Below are 18,771 nucleotides of genomic sequence, written 5' to 3'. Positions count from 1 at the left end.
AGCTGTTGGCAATTCTTCTATGCATTGTAGCTATATATGAAAACTTAAATCAGGTATCAATATTCATATGTCTATTAATCTAATTTTGAACAAGTTAGCCTGAATGTTTGTGAGTGTATGTCATGAGAACTACATGCTGATAAGCAGGGCTTTGCAATTTTGCAGCAGTTTGCACATGCTTTATGACCTCAGCTATTTTCCTGGTGAAGAATGACAGCTGATGCGCACTCTGTCATGTAGTCCCTCGACGGGACAAGCACACCGCTAGCCTCCTGTCACTCAGCTTCAGATACCAGGGCTTTTGCAGATGGTTTTCTGTTGCAGCAGCAATCATGTGGGTAGACTATTCCTGTTTACAGAGGACGATTCTCTAGCCAAAGGTGCGCAAATCTCCATGCAAGACTATTTTTTTGTCTTTTACAGAAAACTGTCACCAAGAAACAACTTCCCCTTATCTTCTGTCTTTAAGCGTGTTTATTCTGCAGTGACTGCAGCTCAGGCAGATGTGTGGAGCCAGCCTTCCACAACCTGGATCAGGCCCTGACAGCACTGGCACAGAGAATAATAAGGGCGTACGTGTCAACCAACTGGCAAGTCCTGGGTTGGGCATCCTGCACTGAGCTCTGTGCCGAGCTCTCTGCAACATGGCTGTTGGGAGCAATGTGGTGTAGTTTGAGTGCGTGTGAGCTGCAATCACTGCAAGGTAGATGAATCCTTCAAATCTCCTGTCTAGCTCCCCAGCCCTTTTATCTATTTCAGCCCTAGGCTTGTAACTCCAGGAAATCTAGAGTGCAAATTGCTTATCTGTGACCATATGGCCCCAAAGATGAGTCAAATGTTAAAAATAAACACTTTGTGAAGCTGTTCTATCCATCAGAAAAGCCACAGCTGTCCACAAAGTGCACCTTCTCTGACTGATATTACTTAACAGTATAGTTTCTTCTGAATGGTCTTGTATTTATCACTCATAATGCAGACCAAATTACCACTTTCTACCATAAAAGTAATTGCCTTGCACTCTCAATTTCTTTTGGAAGCTTCTCATTTGGCCTCTTATTCCTTTGGCCAGAACTTTAATTTTATGTCATTAAGACATTACAGTTCAAAATGTTAAATTATGTCATTACACAACACATCAAGGTTTATGCCTGCTGTTGATGGCTCACTCAAAATGGTGTTGATGAAGCTTAAAGCTAAGATGAATTCTGACTATTTTTGTTATCACCCTGCATGCATTAGTTTAATAACATACAGGCCTTTAAGTCATTACCATTAGTTCCTATAAATTAAAGAAAACCATGTAATACTGTTGTCTCCCCTCCTTTTGCTAATGGCACAAATATAATGTGAAAGTCTTTTTCGAAATACCTTTTTTTTCTTCAAAAGGCAGTTTTTTAAATGAAAAAGGTATGGACTGTTGTGTAAATTTGCATGATTAGGAATCTGCGTTAAACAGAGTATAACCTGAAGAGAGTCTGCTAAACTTGAGTTACATGTCTCAGACGTGAAACCCACACAGTAGTTTACTCTCACACCTAAGCAAATAAGAAATGAATAAGCACTATTTTTATCCTATATTGAAAAAGAGAACTTTCTTGTATGGCATTTTTGCGGTCTTCTCCCATCAATAATTTTAACAGTCAAACTCATTACTTACGAGCATTCATTAACCTATGTAAATATACAGAACTGAAGTCATCAAAAGCATAGAAGAGGTGGACAATTCAGTATGGCAAGTCTACAGAGACATACAGCTTGCCCTTTTCTGTCATCTTCTCAACTTTTTACCATCTTGTTGCATTCCATATACTTTTAACTGTTTCCTTGTCACCAGTGCTCAGAAACAGCTGTGGTGTCAGGAGACTCTCATTAACGAGCTTGCAGGACCTGATCTGCAGTAAAGCCTCCAGACAGAACTATCACCTAATTAAGAAAATAGCTGCCCAGCTGTCTGATCATTGCCTAATAATTTCTTGTTCTTGAAGGGTTTCCCACATAAATGAACATTGTTGTGACTGTTATACTTAATTCACTGTCTCTTCCCCTCTGCTGACCTACTGCATAATGCGTGGGGCAAAGCCCCAGCAGCAGAGAAGAGCTGACAGGGCAAGAGGAGGTTCCTCTTGATACAGTGTTGGTTGCTCCCCAGGTGCATTCTCCCTAGAAGCCATGATGAAGCCATGACTGCCCCTTAAGGGGACACCATGCTTATCACAGGCTTTAGGATGTCCACGCCTGTGACCAGAGGACATCACCACCACCAAGGGGAAGGAGACCCTGAGATCCCACCCAATAGACAGCCCTGACCATTTGGCCACACCTTTGGCCCCTTGGAAGACAGCAGCAGCCCAGGGACTCCTCCTTTAGGATAGTCCTCATCCATATCTGCTAATCCAGAAGCAGAAGCCAGCACAAGCCTGGAGGCATACCTCATGTAGGTGAGGAGGGGGAAAAAGGGATGGGGTGTGTTTAATATTCATGGCTACTTCTTATGAGAGCTTTGACTTCACATTGTAAGAGTAGCTTGGGAGGCTGAGGGTGGGATTGCTTATATCCTCAGTCTTATCTTCTTATCCACATGGCAGGCATGCTACTGATATTTGCATATTTCAGTATTTTGGCATCCTGACCATTTCTAAGAGACACATGGATACTCTGGATGTGGACTAATGCTGGTGAGCATTTCTCCAGTATCTTTGAACCCAAAAGGGGCCAAGGGGTAGTTTATGGGGTAAGTGTCAAATCCTTCAGGTATGTGCAGTGTGTGCCAGCGGTATAGACAGGAGGTTGTCTGGAGCCAACTCAAGGACAAATGTTGGCCCTAATCTTCTACCATCCTCTCTGTCATTACCATGTAAGTAATCAACACCATCTCTAACCACAGACCACTGCCCCAAACTGGTCACCTGAGCATGCAGACAGTGACTGCCAGGATTACAAAACCTGCCTCACAACCCTGGCCATATGAACCCAAAATCTGCCTCCTAACCACTGTGGGCAGCATCCACAGTCAAATGACTTCGAGCTGCAAAAATGTATGAGTACTACCTACACATGCCAGTGCCAGCTTCAGAGTGCAACCTTTTTGGCAGAAACCCCTCCTTGGTTCACGGGGACCATGACCAAAGGCCAGCTCCATCAGCACAGCATGGTGGACAGACAGCTGCAGCCTGTCTTGTACAGAGATCAGAGACCACCGGAGGGAATCAAGTACTCATGTCTTGTTTCATGTGTGATATTTGCACAGTAGGATGCAGGCAGGCTTTCCTAGAGTCCAAAAGGCCAGAAGAAGGACTGATCTCTGGTCAGCTAAGCGGAGAGCTGGTGCTTTGCTGGCACCAGTACCCCACCTCTGATGGGGGTGGTGGTGTCCATCCATGCCCCTGCCCTGCTCTCCTGGGACTCCTCCAGAGCTGTGGCTGTGGCCAGAGGCAACGCACGCAGGTAGGGAAATGCTGGGGGGCTGCACGGGGATTTAGACTTGTCCTGTTGCTGCTTAGCAGAAGCTTTCTGTGACAAGGGGGGAGAGGATGACCTTTTTAGAAGACAAGTCACCTTTTTTTCTTTTCATTTGAAAGAGAGTTTAAGAAGTGGTGGACCTTACGGTTGACTGTGAAGGGCAAAGTGAGGTGGGTCCCTTTTTGTTGAGTTCTGGTTTGCTTTGAAGCTCGTGGTGTGGTACATTTCTGTGCCTAATTCAAGGAAAATGAGCGAATTATTTTGTCCAACATGCTGAGGACCAAATGTTCTGGCAGAAGCTTGTGCCAGCGATGTGAGAGGTGATGAGCCTCCAGAAGCTGTTTTTTACTCATAAGGTGCCAAAACAGATGAGGTTCTTTCATACAAGTAGTTGTAGAGTTCATGAGCTCTGTATGGTATAAACAAATCAGACACAGTGCTGATGCCAAAAGCACTTGTGGCATAGCTGTGAATACTATTTTGATGAGTATTTTAATTTTCAAATGCAGATGAATATGATCCTTACAGAAAAGGGCCACAGAGATAGTCCTTGAAACTGGTACCTTCAGTTTACCTGCAGAAAAGAAGTACACATGCAATCGCAAGCAACATACGCTTTCCTTAACATTAGTAGGCTCTAACCAGGTCTGGAATCACATGTGAAGTTCAGTCTTGAAGTCCATTTATCTTCGGGCTGAGTGTGTTGACTGTCTGAAATTCAGCAAGCTGGGGCCAGTATGCTGGTGCTTTCAGACAGACGGATAATGGTCCTTCTGGAGCAGGACTGAGACCAGCTATTTTTGTACAACACAGGCTGCCAAACAGCTTTTGATTTCCAATCCAGTGGTGAAGAGCTCCTAATATCTTTGCTATTATTAGAAGCAACCTACAAAATTACAAAGGTGGTGGACGAGCTGAATGCAGAATCCTGAACTAGGGGACACTCGGTGAAAATAGTAGGGAATCAACGTGAAACAGATAAAAGAAAGTACTTTAGCAATCAGTAGTGAACTTAAGGAACTCACTGCCACACAGTGCTGTAGAAGCCGACAGTATCAGCAGGTTCAGAAGGGATTAGACAGACCCAGGGACAACAGGCCCATTAGAAAGACAAGGCAGGGATGTGCTCTCTGTGGTGTCTGTCACATCAGATACACAGCTGTGGATGCTGGGGCAGTACGAGGGGAAGGGGCTGCAGGCATCAGCCAGGCTTGCATCTCTCACTGAACAGCATCTCTCCTCTTGCAACCATATGATAAACTACTGCGCCGAGCCAGTTTCACGTTCTTAATCTAGAAATGTGTTTTATACTCAACCCGCTGCATGAATATTCAGTTACTACAGCATCCTAGATTCCTGTGAGCTGACTAACGAGCTCAAAGCAACACAATCAAACAAGAACGAGGATTCTTCTTCATTCCTGGCTCTGATCCTTAGCCCACTGGTGCCTCGCTGTATACGCGGTCCCATTACACAGCTCATTACCAATCTGCCAAACCAACCCCCCCTCCTTACTGTGTACTCTGCTAACACGTATAGTGGAATGCCATATTACAGCCATTCATATTTCAATGCAAAATCTTAAAGGAACCAAATGAACAAATCTTCCATGGGGTACAGAAAAAGATGGAGATAGTGAAACTTAAATGCTAATGAAATAATGCACAAGTGTGTAACACACACAAAACCATCCCATCTACAGCTCTACAAATTCTGAAGTCATGCATAGTGCAGCAATTATGGCAATTTTGAGCTTTCTTAGATTTTGAAGCAAAAAACTTTCTCTGCCCCTTGCATTTCTTACTTCCCAGCAACTTAGCAAGTAAGCCAGCATGCCAACTTTTAAGTATAAAATAAAATGAAACCGATCATTGTTTTTAAGCAATTGCCCTCGAGGCCACCCAATAATAGTGTTTCTAAAGCAGTCCTACCTTTGTTTTCCAACTTGAGCTCCTCTGCTAGCAAGCTGTCTTGTCTGTTGCCAAGCACAAATGCCAGAAATGAGAGGATCAGGGCATCCAAGATTCCAATAATCGCCAGGATATATGCCCAGCGGACTGAACAAGCCCCCAGCGTGTACTTGTCTGTCTTTTCACCACACATCCGTTTTACCTCATCTGAATCCCAGCCATCAGGAAAAATCATACAACCGAGGACGAGACAGGCAGCTTGGAGAAAAAAGAAAAGGAGAACAATGGGATAATGAGACCAAACTTTCCTTTTGATGAGAACCTACACAGTTATCATTAAAGCAACACACTTTTTCATCCTGAGCTTCAAAGCTAGGTTACTTAAAAACAAGTCACAGAATTTTAGGCTGTGATTAAGCATTTAATATAAAAACTAAAGGTACAACTTCAATTGCACACCCTGTTTAAAAAAAAATAAATTACATCCTGAATCCCTGGCCATTTTTTTACCAGTACAATCACATTTTTTCTGGTGAGACTGATTTCTTCATTTTAATATGAAAGGCTCACACAAAACAAAGGGGGAAAATGATATATAATAATAACCTGGATATTCAAAGGAAACACCAGATTACTGTCAAAAGTGCTTGTAACACACATAGGTAATAACAAAGGTTGTTTTTTGTGGTTGGGTTTTTTTTTTTTTTGGTCAGTTGGCAGTACCCCTTTAACCGAAATATGTTTTATACATAAGGTTAGTAGTCCTCAAAAACACAAGTAATGACATTGTTCTGGAAGGAAAAATAAGTTGTCAATATTCCTGTCAACTCCTGATCTGTTTCACCTGAGGAATCACCACACGACAGCTCAAACATGAAAAAGCACTGATTTTTTTAACACCAAGAAAATTGAGAAGCCTCTACCCACATGGAAAGTGAGCTGACATTGACTACCAGCTGCTCCAGGTAGGGGCAGCTGTACCAGGCAGGGGGACAGAGGCAAAGGGTGGGTGTTCATCCATCAGCCTTGGTGACTGCTAAATGATTGAACTTAATTTTTAAGTAGCAGAAATTTGCTTTCACTCTTGGTTCCCAGGGAAACTGCCCTGTGGTGGGACAGCAGGTAGTGTCATGGGGCAAAGTGGCTCTTGTGGAGCATGCAAAATGGTGTGACAGGTTTGTTTTTTTCAAAAGCTATGTGCTCCATCACCTGAAGCACAGGCAATCTTGCCTACTGGCCAGCAGCTGCTGTGATGTCCCCTGCCTGGACAGTGCTGGCATGAGGGCTGAGCGTGCACGGCTACCTGTGCCTGGCCACCCACACCTTGGGTGGGACATGTGTGTTCTTGAGCAAGGAGACCTCAACCATGGCCCCCACTGGGTTCTGGAGCACGGTCACAGCCCTTGCTCCAGTGTCTTACCAGCTTGACTATGAAGTATGTATGGGTTTGGCCACAGCCTCGGACTGGCACAGGACTTGCTGTTCAGACATGTGTCCTGTGGTCACTGGGGAGTAGCCTCCTTGGAGGTTATTTGCTCCTTCTCTTACTGGACCGTGTGCCTTGTGGTGGTGGGTGCCGTGACAGGGATGCAGCAGCAGGGCTTCTGCCCCAAGGGGATACACTGTGCCCTGAGGTGGTGATACACCATTGCAGAAACACACGCACAAAAGCACGCCTATATGCTGAATCTTCATTAATGTGGTTGCTCCCCCAAAGCCACTAGCTGAGAAAATCCACGGCCTGGGAAAACATGCCAATATGACAGTCTCATAGGAGTGGACTGAATGTACTTCTAAACATAAAACCTGAGCAGGACCTGGCCTCCCACTGCCTGTGGGGACTGTCACCAGGTACAGCTGAAGGAGTGCAGTGAAGGCATGACTTGGACCCTGCAGATTGCTTTTGAGAATGGCTTTCCCTGGGAAACCCCATGTAGGTTGGCTCTGTGGTGAGTGGGGTGATGGACCAGGTGGTCTCCAGAGGTCCTGTCCAAGCTGAACTGATTTTTGGGTCTGTGGCAGGGAGGCAGTATGTTTGCAACAGGGGACAGAGCAGTTGGGTACTCATGGCACATTTCCTAAGAGAGCAATGGGAACAGTGCACGGATACGCTTAACTGCAGCTCTTGGTCATGCTGATGGACGCGTTGGCATCACTGAAACAAACAACGTGAGTGCGGCACTAGCCAGGGCAATGGCATAGGGGCATCTTCAGGAGGGGAGGATAGGATCTAAAAATTAAGTAAAACAAGAAAAAATCAAAAAATAAAGGTTATGATGAATGGGTTAATTCCTCAGTTTTTATTTCATTTAGGAGAATCAGAAAATCTGTATGCTTTCAGTAATTGTCTGTACTGTCTTTTCTAACTTGGAAATTTTCAGCTTCAGCTTTTCCTTTTTAGTACAGCTGATGAGATACAATGGATCCTAAATCATATTTTATAAGTCTTAATATTATATCGGTGCATTGTGCTCTAAATTGCAGGTACACGTGCTAATTGGAAAGAATACATTGTGTGCCTTTTGGGCTTTTAAATGGTTGCTAAACCAGACCTCTGTTTGGAAAACAGTTTATACACAGAGTAGCTTGTGCAACCAACAGCTGCCAGCGCTTCGGGAATTACAAGTTCTTGTCTTTTCTGGACAAACATAGGCACTGTCATTTTACATACCTCTGATGCCCACAAAACAAAAACACACCTGCAGTGAATCAATATGATGAAATACTGGAAGAGAGATGTGAAAAAAGAGCTCAGGAATGGTATTTTCCTTTTGACAGCTACACAATTGCTGTAGACAAAGCCTTGAAAGCATGTCTGCAGGAAGCATCTGACGTAGAATAAAACCTGTGCCTAAGGCATTTCACAAATTCTTCCTGAGCATTTCATTTGTGTGAAAATATACCAGCTTATAATACTCTCAAGGACAATTAGGCTTAGAAGCAAGGACAATTAGATAAGGACTGATTTACTCCGAACATGCAGGTTGGACAAATTGTAAGTTGCCTACTGCCTGCCTTAACTCATTTACACTGTTTCATAAGATCTTCCAAAGATTTTAGAGACAAAGTGTACAATAATTTGCTTTCTTGAGCTGGTTACACACGCTTCCAGAAAGATTATTTCTCACAGTCAACACATAAGCATTGCCCTCACACTTGTGAGGGACTCCAATGAAATGATGCAGCAAATCTGCATACTTCTGGTGTTCACAAAAATGTCCACATTTACTCAGGTAACTGTTGACAAAAGTTTGATTTACTACATAACACCAACTACCAAAGCCAGTTTACTTTTATTCATCATCCTCAAAATAAGAGGAAGCTTAACGTTCAGTTACTGATCAATAGACGTGGGATTTTTTCTGCTAAATGTGCAAGAATAATTAGCAAATACTGACATCTCTGTGGTTTTTTTTATTGCACAGCACATCAGACATATGTTCTTAGTACTTCCTAAAAATAATTTAACTTTGTTCTTTTCCACCTAGGTAATTAAAAATATGGGCCCTTATCTCAGGAACTCAGTGCATAGCTTCCCAGCTGTGTTTCTCAGATTTCCAATTAACTCATCTTTCCTGAATTCTGTTCCTGCACGCTTTGATATACTTGCTTAACTTTCTGGAGTCATTCTGTTGATTGCAGTTGTACTTCTCTTGGTAATAACTCACACGGGTAAACAGTGGCTGGACTAGATCCCTTTGCATAAAGGCGGATATCAAAAAGGTGATATTATTATTATTTCCTTTGCCTCTACAATTTAGATGCTTTCTGCTAGATGGTTGCTTGGCCAACACCTTCAGATGCAGGAATCATACCTTACCTGTAGAGGGTAACATAAGTAAGATTAGTCAACCTTGAGTCTTCACTTGCTGAGGGAATATTTTGCACTGAATGCCTTTAAGAATACAGACTTGCTCCATAATATGAAATAGGTAACGATTCATTTATCAGCTACAAGACTGAAAAGACAGGTATAAAATCCACCTACAGATCTACTTTGTATTGCTAGCAATCTTTACAGTTTAATCCTTCTAAAGAGGATTAGAATATTTTTCTCTAGAAGGAAATTACTTTCAGTTTCATACAAATTTGAAAAATGGAAACTATTTTATGCAATTTCAGTGAAACTGCTAAGAAATGATTTTATAACACAGACATGGGTCCCGTATCTTTGTCTAAACTTCCACTGTCTCTAATGGCAATGTGACTGAAATGGCAATGTAACAAAGGCTACTACTGTTTTACTACTATCCAGTTCTAATAAATTCAGAAACTTTTGGATTTGGAAAGCTCACCTATTGAATTAAAAGACTTAAATCATCAGTTCCTACAGACTTTTTGATTCAAATAAGGAAAAATTTAAATCTATATTGGCTGAAGGCAGTCTTCTGGGTGTGAGCTGAATACATCAGATTGGCACCGTCTGCCTTAGCCTGCAGACAGCCCAGCCTAGGACCTCTGTAGCTAATCAAGAGCTTTCATGAGAAGCAGCAGGGGGAAACTGATAAATGACTGATTAGTGTCTCTGACACCATTCAGAACTATTTGGGCAACTGTAAAACTTAAAAGAATCATATCCACATCATTTTCCCTTTGGTTGCTTGAGAAAGCTCCTGGCAGGAATAGTGCTTTTGTAATGACGGCTTTGGGCTTCCTCCAGCCCTTCTTCTAATTTTCTTACAAGACATGGGGTAACAAATTGTTTCTCCTACATATTGGAGTCTGATGAAGCTTTTCAAGCTTTTTAAAACAATTAATAAATAGGAGTTAAACATGCTTGGTATACATACATTTACTTCTCTTCTTAAAAACTTTTTTCTCATATGCACAGCTAACAGAAATTGTCACATGGTTTTCCTTTAGGGCTCTGAGTGACAAGACAAATTATTCATCCTAAGAGAGGGAGTCCAGGATTTTATCTCCTGGGACAAAAGGATGCAGATATGGTGCTTTCAGAGACTGGAAACAGACACTGAATTGTTGCTGGCACTGACAGACTTGTGACTCTGACCAAGCTAATATTATCACAGCCTGTGCTCTATGCATGAGCTCAAATGGTAATTAGCAAGCAAGCAGTTCATGATCCTATGGTTGTGCCAAATATGGTGACAGATTAATATTATATCATTGCATGGAATGAGGTTCTATTTATAAAAAAGGCTGACTGTTATACAGGAAACCAGTGCTGAGAAATTCCCGCTGGCAGGACTCCTTTCTCATCTTCATTCTTTTCCTGACAGCGCACCCAATTTGCTGGCATGTAGAGTGTGATGATGGCAAGTTTCTTGAGTCAAAAAAATGGAATGGGAATTACACTGGCCAGCTATTTTCTTTCTATACCCATGCATGCAAGAGCCTCCAGGCCTCCATGGTTCCAATAACTAAGAGGTTCTTTGTTTTCAGATTTTTTTCTAAGTGGTATTTACAAAAAACAGTGACCCACTAAACCCCAATAAATTGAAGAGTTTTTGCCAGACGTGTTGGTGGAATAAACTTCTAGGACTGAGTGAAATGAAATGTGAGGACTCGGGCAGGGGATATTCATGAGGACTATGGTCTTTCAGGAGCTTGTATCTGGGAAAGAAAAAAAGGGTGAGGGGAGGTGGCTGAAGACACAGGATCAAATACAGTCCTGAGTGAACACAGAAGCTGCACATTCACACAGCTGAGATTGCCTTGAGTGATATGGACTGTACTAATGAGTGGGATAACAATTCTGTGTTTACATTTGTGTTCCAGCTTGGAGCAAATGTGCAATTTTGAAGCAAATCCCCTGATGCTCTCCATTTACTGATTCCATTCACAGAAACAGTTCTGGTGCATGTAAACCAGATTACTTTTGGAGGAGTTTAGAAGTTCCTTTCCAAAAGTTCTTCAATGCTGGATGGGGACCTAAAAATTTTGACTCAATGCGTGGGCTTCAACATCACAAAACTTGTACCTAGGAGAAGACTCTTGAACCATGCAGAGCTTCCTTAACACACGATATGGTTCTTGTGCAATATAAAGAGGCAAACACCATATAAGACTTTTTATTTGCTGCTTTGTTTGAAGACTGCCAGATCCAGTCTTCAGCTTCGGGGAGGTTCTTTAGAGAGATGCCAAGTGACTCCCCAAGGAGATGACACAGCCTGTTATTCGTGCTATAAGTAGACCAAAAGTTTCTCTGGCAGCAGGATATCTTGGTGGTGCTCATATAGTGTTGACCACATGATTGCTGTTGGGTATGAGACTGCCAGTGAGAAAAGTGGCACAAAATTCAAGATTCAAGGGCAGTGTTCTTGGAGAGCAGGAATGATGAAATCATATCTGGAGATCTGTGCCCAGGGCTCCCACGTGGAATGAGGGAGGTGCACTGTGGAATTACTTCAGGACACTGATGTGCCACTTTCATCTAAGTGACATTCACAAAAAGACACCTTCCTGGAGAGGCCCAAAGATGCTCCTCTTCCTCGCCCCAAGTGAAGTAGCAAAGGTTTGTGGGTTAATCTCCCTTCAGAAAGCTTCAAACAACATGTATAATGGGGGCATTTGGTCCAGAAGACAAGACTAGTTCTCATTTGAAGTAAAGCCCTAGAAGCACATATGATGAAGATGTGAGAGGCTTCAGCAGTAATTGCTTTAATATGTGTATTCTCTTATCTGGTAATGTAGACAAGCCTGAACCTCTCCACAGGTTTAAGAACATTTATAGAAAGTACTAAGGGGGAGAAAAAGGAGGAGAGCATCCCACTGCATTCTTCTGATAAAATAAAAGACTCGACACAATTATGGCCACTTCAGGTATTATAGCACTGACTTTTTGATACCAAGTCTGATAAGAATATATACACACACACATCAAGAGATGTGTATTTCCCATGCTGATTTTAAGAAAAGGAACAAAGAAGACTAAATATTCAGTGACTGGACAGCAAAGAGAAGGAAGTGGTCAGCAGGTCAAAGGAGGTGATTCTGCCCCTCTACTCCACTCTTGTGAGACCCCACCTGGAGTACTGCATCCAGCTCTGGAGTCCCCAACATAAGAAAGACATGGACCTGCTGGAGCGTGTCCAGAGGAGGGCCACGAGGATGATCCGAAGGCTGGAACACCTCTCCTATGAGGAGAGGCTGAGAGAGTTGGGGCTGTTCAGCTTGGAGAAGAGAAGGCTCCGGGGAGATCTTATTGCGGCCTTCCAGTACGTAAAGGGGGCCTACAGGAGAGCTGGGGAAGGACTTTTTACTAGGGCATGTAGTGACAGGACGAGGGGCAATAGCTTTAAACTGGAAGAGGGCAGGTTTAGATTAAACATTAGGAAGAAGTTTTTCACTTTAAGGGTGGTAAGGCACTGGAACAGGTTGCCCAGAGAGGTTGTTGAGGCCCCATCCCTGGAGGCGTTCAAGGCCAGGCTGGACGTGGCCTTGGGCAACCTGGTCTAGTGGGAGGTGTCCCTGCCCATGGCAAGGGGTTGGAACTCTATGATCCTCAAGGTCCTTTCCAACCGAAACCATTCTATGATTCTAAATAATATTGTGGAAAGCAGTAGCGAGGTAGGTGCTACAGTCAGGGCAAGAAGATTAACTTGGCTGAGTTGACAGATAACTGTGATACTTTGATGCTGGCTAGTTATGCTTAGACAGCAAAATGGAAGAAGATCAGCTGTTTCAGGATGTGAAGTTGGATAACAGAAATGTGGTTGACCAACAGCTATTCCCAAAGACAAGCACTAAAGAGCATGAGTTGTTCAGAAAGATGGAAACAACTGGGAATGTGAAATAATGTTATATGTGGGGAATGTGTTAAGCTGTAAATATGTAGAAAAGAATAGCAAAGATGGTGCAACCTACTTCAAATAAGATTACTTGGGGGAAGAACTGCAGGAGAAATTTTACTGCACTAAGGGAGCCTGTTTTAGACCTCAAGTGTTGGATTCATGTATGGATAGAGATTCCGTTGATATGATAGAGACAGATATTCTGTGAGGGGTTGTATCATCATGGGAGGATTTAACTTCCAAGTCTTGCTCATTAGCCATAATAATTAAACTTTGAGATTAATGCAGTTCTAGGAATAATTTAGTTAGTACAACAACTATCTTAGCTTGAGCACAAAGATAATGTAAGTGTATCATAGGTTTTTATGAGCGTGTGGCAGGTGACTTACAAGGTGCGTCCCAATGACTCATTGTGAGAGATTACAACTTCTTTTGTTCCAACCATGGTTATATCCCATTGGTATTTACAGTCCTTTGTCCGGAAAAAATATGGAAACCAGGGACTATTAATGGATGCAGGTCTAACCACCATCTGTGCAAAAAATCCCTAGAAATGTCATGACAAGTTATTGCTAACAGCTATAGTAGAGGTAGATGACTAACTGATGAAAAATGGGTAAACTGAAATTATATACGACAAGAGATAAAAATACTTCTTTACAGCGAAGCAGGTATGGGAGGTGGTATAGCTAGAAACCCACAGGAGGGTATGTGTCGAAAGTTACATTTACACTGTTTCACCTCCTGTGGTGTCCACTGGCCCGGGGATCTATTATTTTTTTTTCTTCTGATTTTTCTGTTTGAAGTGTCTAAAATAGCATGAAAACTGTGTCACAGCCCAACAGAGTTATTCTAACATGTCTTTGTATCACAGAAGGTGTGTTATGAGCTCCGTGTGTCAGCTGAAGGTCCATGCCCAATCACAGGAATGACACTGGTGCTTGCAAATGCATGTGCTCAGACAGCCACGACCTGGGAGTCAGCCATCATGAGCCAGGTTGTTTGACGATGTGGGGATATCCAAAAGCCACTTTTCTGACATGTTAGAGTGTCCTGAAAAAGAACTGTATAAGTAACGAAGGAACTACTTGTTTATGTTGCATCTTTGGGTTGGTTTTTTTTTTTTTTTTGTCAAATCACAGCCATCTAATGCAATTTTGGCTAGGCTTTGCTTGGCAACAAAATTTACTATTGAAAGTGTTTATTTTGAATGCTGTCACAGTGTTACAGCTTTCTAGTTTAATGTTAACTTCGTTTTGTAGAACCTGGTCTTTAGCTAAACCATATCAAACCATAGCATAGTGAAATGTACTACATTTTATAAATGAATAAACTCAGTATAAATGCAGCGTAGGCTACAGCAGACAGACTGGAGAATAGGTTCTATTATGAATGGCACAGGCTAGGCATTGCTTGAGATTTATACAGCTGATGTTTCATCACAAGTTAGTGGTCCAAGTAGTGAAGCTATTTTAAACATGGTTTTAGCAAAGAGAAGGAAGAGCTAGAAATAATTTTATGTTCAGTGGCCACGAGTCAATTCAATTTAAATAAAATGAGAATATGAATAAAAAATGATCCTGAAACTGGGTTTAAAAAATGGATATTTCAGAGGGAGAAACTTTGATAAGCTAAAGGAACTAGCTAACAAGTTAACTAGATGGAAGAGGCCCATACTTAATCCTAGGGAATGCCTTGAATTTCTTTCAGACAAAGATGTAAATTTTCTGAAGTATCTTGAGAAGATGAATAAAATTCCAGTGGTACTTTTGTCTCTATCTAAATGAGTAGGAAACTCTGTTTCTTTCTACCCCCATTACTCATCTCCCAAAAAAGCCTTGGGAAAAGGAAAGAAGAGGACAAACCTTAGAAATGAAAGGTAAAGGGACTAGTTAGCAAAGACAGACACATTTTGGAGGTTAGATAATGCAGGTCTGAAAGACAGCTTGCCAAAAGTCAAGCTGTGCTAAACCTTTCAAGAGAAACTGAAACAAAAACTCTAATAGTCTTCAATTAGGTTAACAAAGAAAGAAGAAATACAGAAATAGAGTGAGGCTGGGGCTAGGAACTAATTCTTTGCCTCATTTTTCAATGAGGAGGAAGACAGTACAGGAGGACAGTGTCCTGAGAGCTGACGGGCGTGAGCATTTGGAAATGAGAAATCCTGCCTCCAAACCTTAAATGGTCACGATGTGCTCAAGCTGGAGGAATGGACCCTCCAACCCTAAATACTGAAATAATCAATACATTGAACTGCAAAGTTGGTAGGAAGTTTTTTAAAAAGAAATGTATTGGTGAGACACTGGAGAACAGCATATGTATTACCTAATCTTTAGAAAAATAAAATAAAATTGAGAATTTTAAAGTAATTGGAGCAAACAGTCATCAGTTTGATCTCAGGCCTTTGAATAACCGTTGAAAGGAAGAATAATGAAAGACATGGAAACAAATACAAAGTGGGGTGACTTTAGCATGGTTCTACCTGACAGCTAGGAAGCAGTAACTTTATAAAAGAAAGCTAAGTAACATGCTCTTCAGAAAGCATTTGATATTGTGTCATATAGAAACATTAACCTGGAGAAGACAGAGTTTACCATGAGAATTTAAGGTGCTTTTGGTACTTGTTCATGGGGAGCTGGCATTTCTTGCTTGAAGGCTGTCTCAAGCTATCATGAGCATACGTGTTGGGCATCTTAAGAATCAGCCTGGGTGTCAATCATATACTGTTTTCATTAGAAGCTTTGGCAAAAGTAGAAGTTTAGTAGTAAAGTCCACTGATGGGAGGCACTATCAGCGCAGACTATTGGGAGAAATGGTAAAGAAAACATGAGTATGTTGATAAGCCCTTGGAGGACCATGAGGCACCAGTAACATGCACCCATGAGAAAGGTAACCATGGGTGCTGGGAGTACCAGGGAAAATTTTTTTCAGCGTAATGTAAGCACTAGAGCCATCCAGTGCTGGCGGTTTCTAGTCTTCAGAACTTTTAAACAACCAGTTAATCAAAGCGAAATTATTTTAAGATGTAATGTGATGCTTGAGGAAAGGTATTGCATGATGCTATAACTGCCCATAATAAGGGGAATAGATTTGATGATTTAGTAGGTCTTTTCCAGGCCTATGTTCTTATGAGGAGGCTGAGAGAGAAACATATTTGAAATTAATAAAGACAGGTATCTAAGGGGAATAGCAGCCAAAGAATTGGGAGCTAGATGGAACTACAGAAAGCTAAGATCAAGAACAGTGTTGTCTATATCAAACTAAGAAGAAAATCTAGCAGAATAAATGGGTGTAAGAGGCAAAGAAGCAGCTCACTATTGGGATCTCTCACTGTGGTCTTTATAGAAATTTGCCCTTTCCTTTCTTTATTAAAGGTTTGAAAATGTGATGGAAAAGAAAAAGGAGAGGCATAAAGTGATTTTCTTTTTTTGCCAGTCCTCATCCAAGCTGTCCTGACTTCTCTGCCAAACATCAAGGAACTACAACAGCCTGGTTTTGTACCTAGGAAGTGCATGGCTCCAGCTTGTTTCTGAAGCTACTTGCAATTGCAATCAAATCTAACCATGCTGGTGAGTGGGGAAGTCTGGGAATGTACCAGCCACCGTGTTCAGGACAAACACGGGAAAGTTCTGCAGGCTTCTGATGTGGAAGCAAGATTCAGAAGCAAGAGATATTAATACAAAAAGGGAATTTCTACGACTAAGTCTATAGTAGAGTCCATAATAAATACCACTATTTCAGTCTTTTGCTCCTGAAAACTAACTTCCCAGCCAGTAAGTACTCACTTGTAAAAAAGGAGATGAAAACCGCTAAAAAACCATGTAGCGTTGCCTAGAAAACAGATCTGTGCGCCTTATGCTGCTGATGCACTGGAGAATTTTATGATTACTCTGTAGAAACACAGGAGAATAGATCTCAGAGAGAGGGAAGAGCTGTTTAACTGGAAGGGCAGTCTTGGCACCTGAACAAATGGATATAAACCATCCAGGAATACATTTAGGCTGTAAAGTAGAAGGCAGTTTTGAATTGTCAGGGGAGAAGTTCTGGCACAAACTCAGCAGCTGTAGCCAGGCTGAAAAGTTTTAAGTTGTCCAAGTTGATGCTGTTAAATAGTTATTAAAGATGGAGTTTGATCAGTGTATTAAAAAAATATTAGGATGTGTTTCTCTGTGAGGCTAAATTCAGCTACTTTGGGCCTTTAAAATGACTGCAAGAACTTTAAGGTCTTACAGGATGTATCTTCAGACATCAGAAACCTGGATTGTCACCATTCTCATCACATGAGCTTTGCAGCAGCTGCAGAGCTGGACACAAGGACAACGCAGCACCCGTTTGAGCCTTAGGGCAGGAGCAGCACTGAAGGGAGACTCCAGATTTGAGCACTATTGTCATTTTGCTGAAAAGCTTCAGATTTATTTTCCTTTGACCATAAATTTAGCAAAACTCTCTACCTGGATAAACCCTGTTCTCTGTTGTAGTCAGCAAAGCCTCTTGCTGACCTTTTTTTCCTCCAATAGTTACACTCTGTGAAACCAGTCCAGCTTACACTGCACAACCATTGAGTTCATAACCAGCAAGGCTTCCCTACGCTGCTACCGAACTCCATCCCCACTACTGCAACCCTCGACAGCAGGGGTTTGTCTGTGTCTCACCTGGTATGTGCCATGAACTACACTACAAGCAATACTGTATTAGTAATGCCTTAAAGAATCAGCCCACACAGACGACTTCTTCAGAGAAACATCTGGTATGATGTTCTAGTCATGTTCAGTTTCATTTACATGACCACTTAAGGGTATTTGACAATCATCATCGGAAATGATTGGGAAATGGAGTAACTCACCCTTCCAGTACATGGGTCAGTGGTCAACAAATGAGCGAACTATTTCGAAAGAACCACCAAGAACTCAGCCCATTGTTATCTGACCTCCACTTCGCTGGCTGCCATGCTATGAAAGAAACACGAATGCAAATAATCTCCAAGAGGAAAGGAAATAAAAGGAGAGGGGTGGGAGGGGAAGTTTTCTTGAATGTGCTGAGCCCCTCCCCCTCCTTTGCAGCCCCCCGTGGCACTGGCGCAGAACGCTGGCTCAGCACACTGGGTGGTAGACGGGGAGGGGTGAAACACCTGCAGTGCAAACAGCTGCTGGGCAGATGTGTGCACCTGCTCTTGGTCACCAGCCAGCCGGAGAAAACTCTCCTGTGGAAGCTGATCGAGAGATTCAAGAAGTTGTTTGGCAGTGGATAAGATAAATAGCCGCTGGTGAGATTTCTCTGCTGTAAGCTGAGATGCAGGTTCATGGTCACTCTACGTTCTCTGCTGAAACATGGCTATGATTCCCGGAATATAATGCATCATGACAGGGAAATGTGATTTAATGTTGAAATGGGAAGTGTTTTAAGATCTACAATTTATAGACATTCAACCCCCTGTTTGCGGGCATGACAGTTACATTCCCTTAGCCCTCACTTGGGGCTTTGTATTCCCCATGTACTTTAGTGGAGAAAGTGAAGTTTCTGGGGAAGTGACTGAAGGCAAGTAGAAAGATGATGTGATGGACAAGGAAACATTTTGTCATGAGCAAAGAAAAAAGAAGTAACTGAATGTACTGGGGTAGAAAGGGGAAGGGTCTTGTCCCTCTTGTCTT

General features: G+C 42.2%; 1 protein-coding gene across 1 annotated transcript; it reads right to left on the bottom strand.

Annotated features, from left to right (window-relative positions):
- Positions 1–3,309: 3,309 nt before the first annotated feature.
- On the bottom strand, positions 3,310–6,390 carry LHFPL3 (lipoma HMGIC fusion partner-like 3). Its single transcript, XM_009883545.1, has 4 exons — positions 6,351–6,390; positions 5,391–5,627; positions 4,023–4,033; positions 3,310–3,510 (listed from the first exon to the last, which is right to left on the bottom strand). The coding sequence occupies exons 1-4, from the start codon at positions 6,388–6,390 to the stop codon at positions 3,310–3,312; spliced, it is 489 nt and encodes a 162-aa protein (XP_009881847.1).
- Positions 6,391–18,771: the final 12,381 nt, after the last annotated feature.

Source organism: Charadrius vociferus, unplaced genomic scaffold (assembly GCF_000708025.1).
Source record: "Charadrius vociferus isolate BGI_N301 unplaced genomic scaffold, ASM70802v2 scaffold704, whole genome shotgun sequence".
Taxonomy (NCBI): domain Eukaryota; kingdom Metazoa; phylum Chordata; class Aves; order Charadriiformes; family Charadriidae; genus Charadrius; species Charadrius vociferus.
This window is presented reverse-complemented; position numbering and strand designations above follow the sequence as displayed.

Bases quoted from the DNA above. Each gene is read 5' to 3' on its own strand.
- LHFPL3 (XM_009883545.1), bottom strand. From the start codon at position 6,390: ATGGATGAACACCCACCCTTTGCCTCTGTCCCCCTGCCTG. The intron at 5,628-6,350 runs GTACAGCTGCCC...TTTTTCTCCAAG, and splicing joins TGCCTCTGTCCCCCTGCCTG to CTGCCTGTCTCGTCCTCGGT.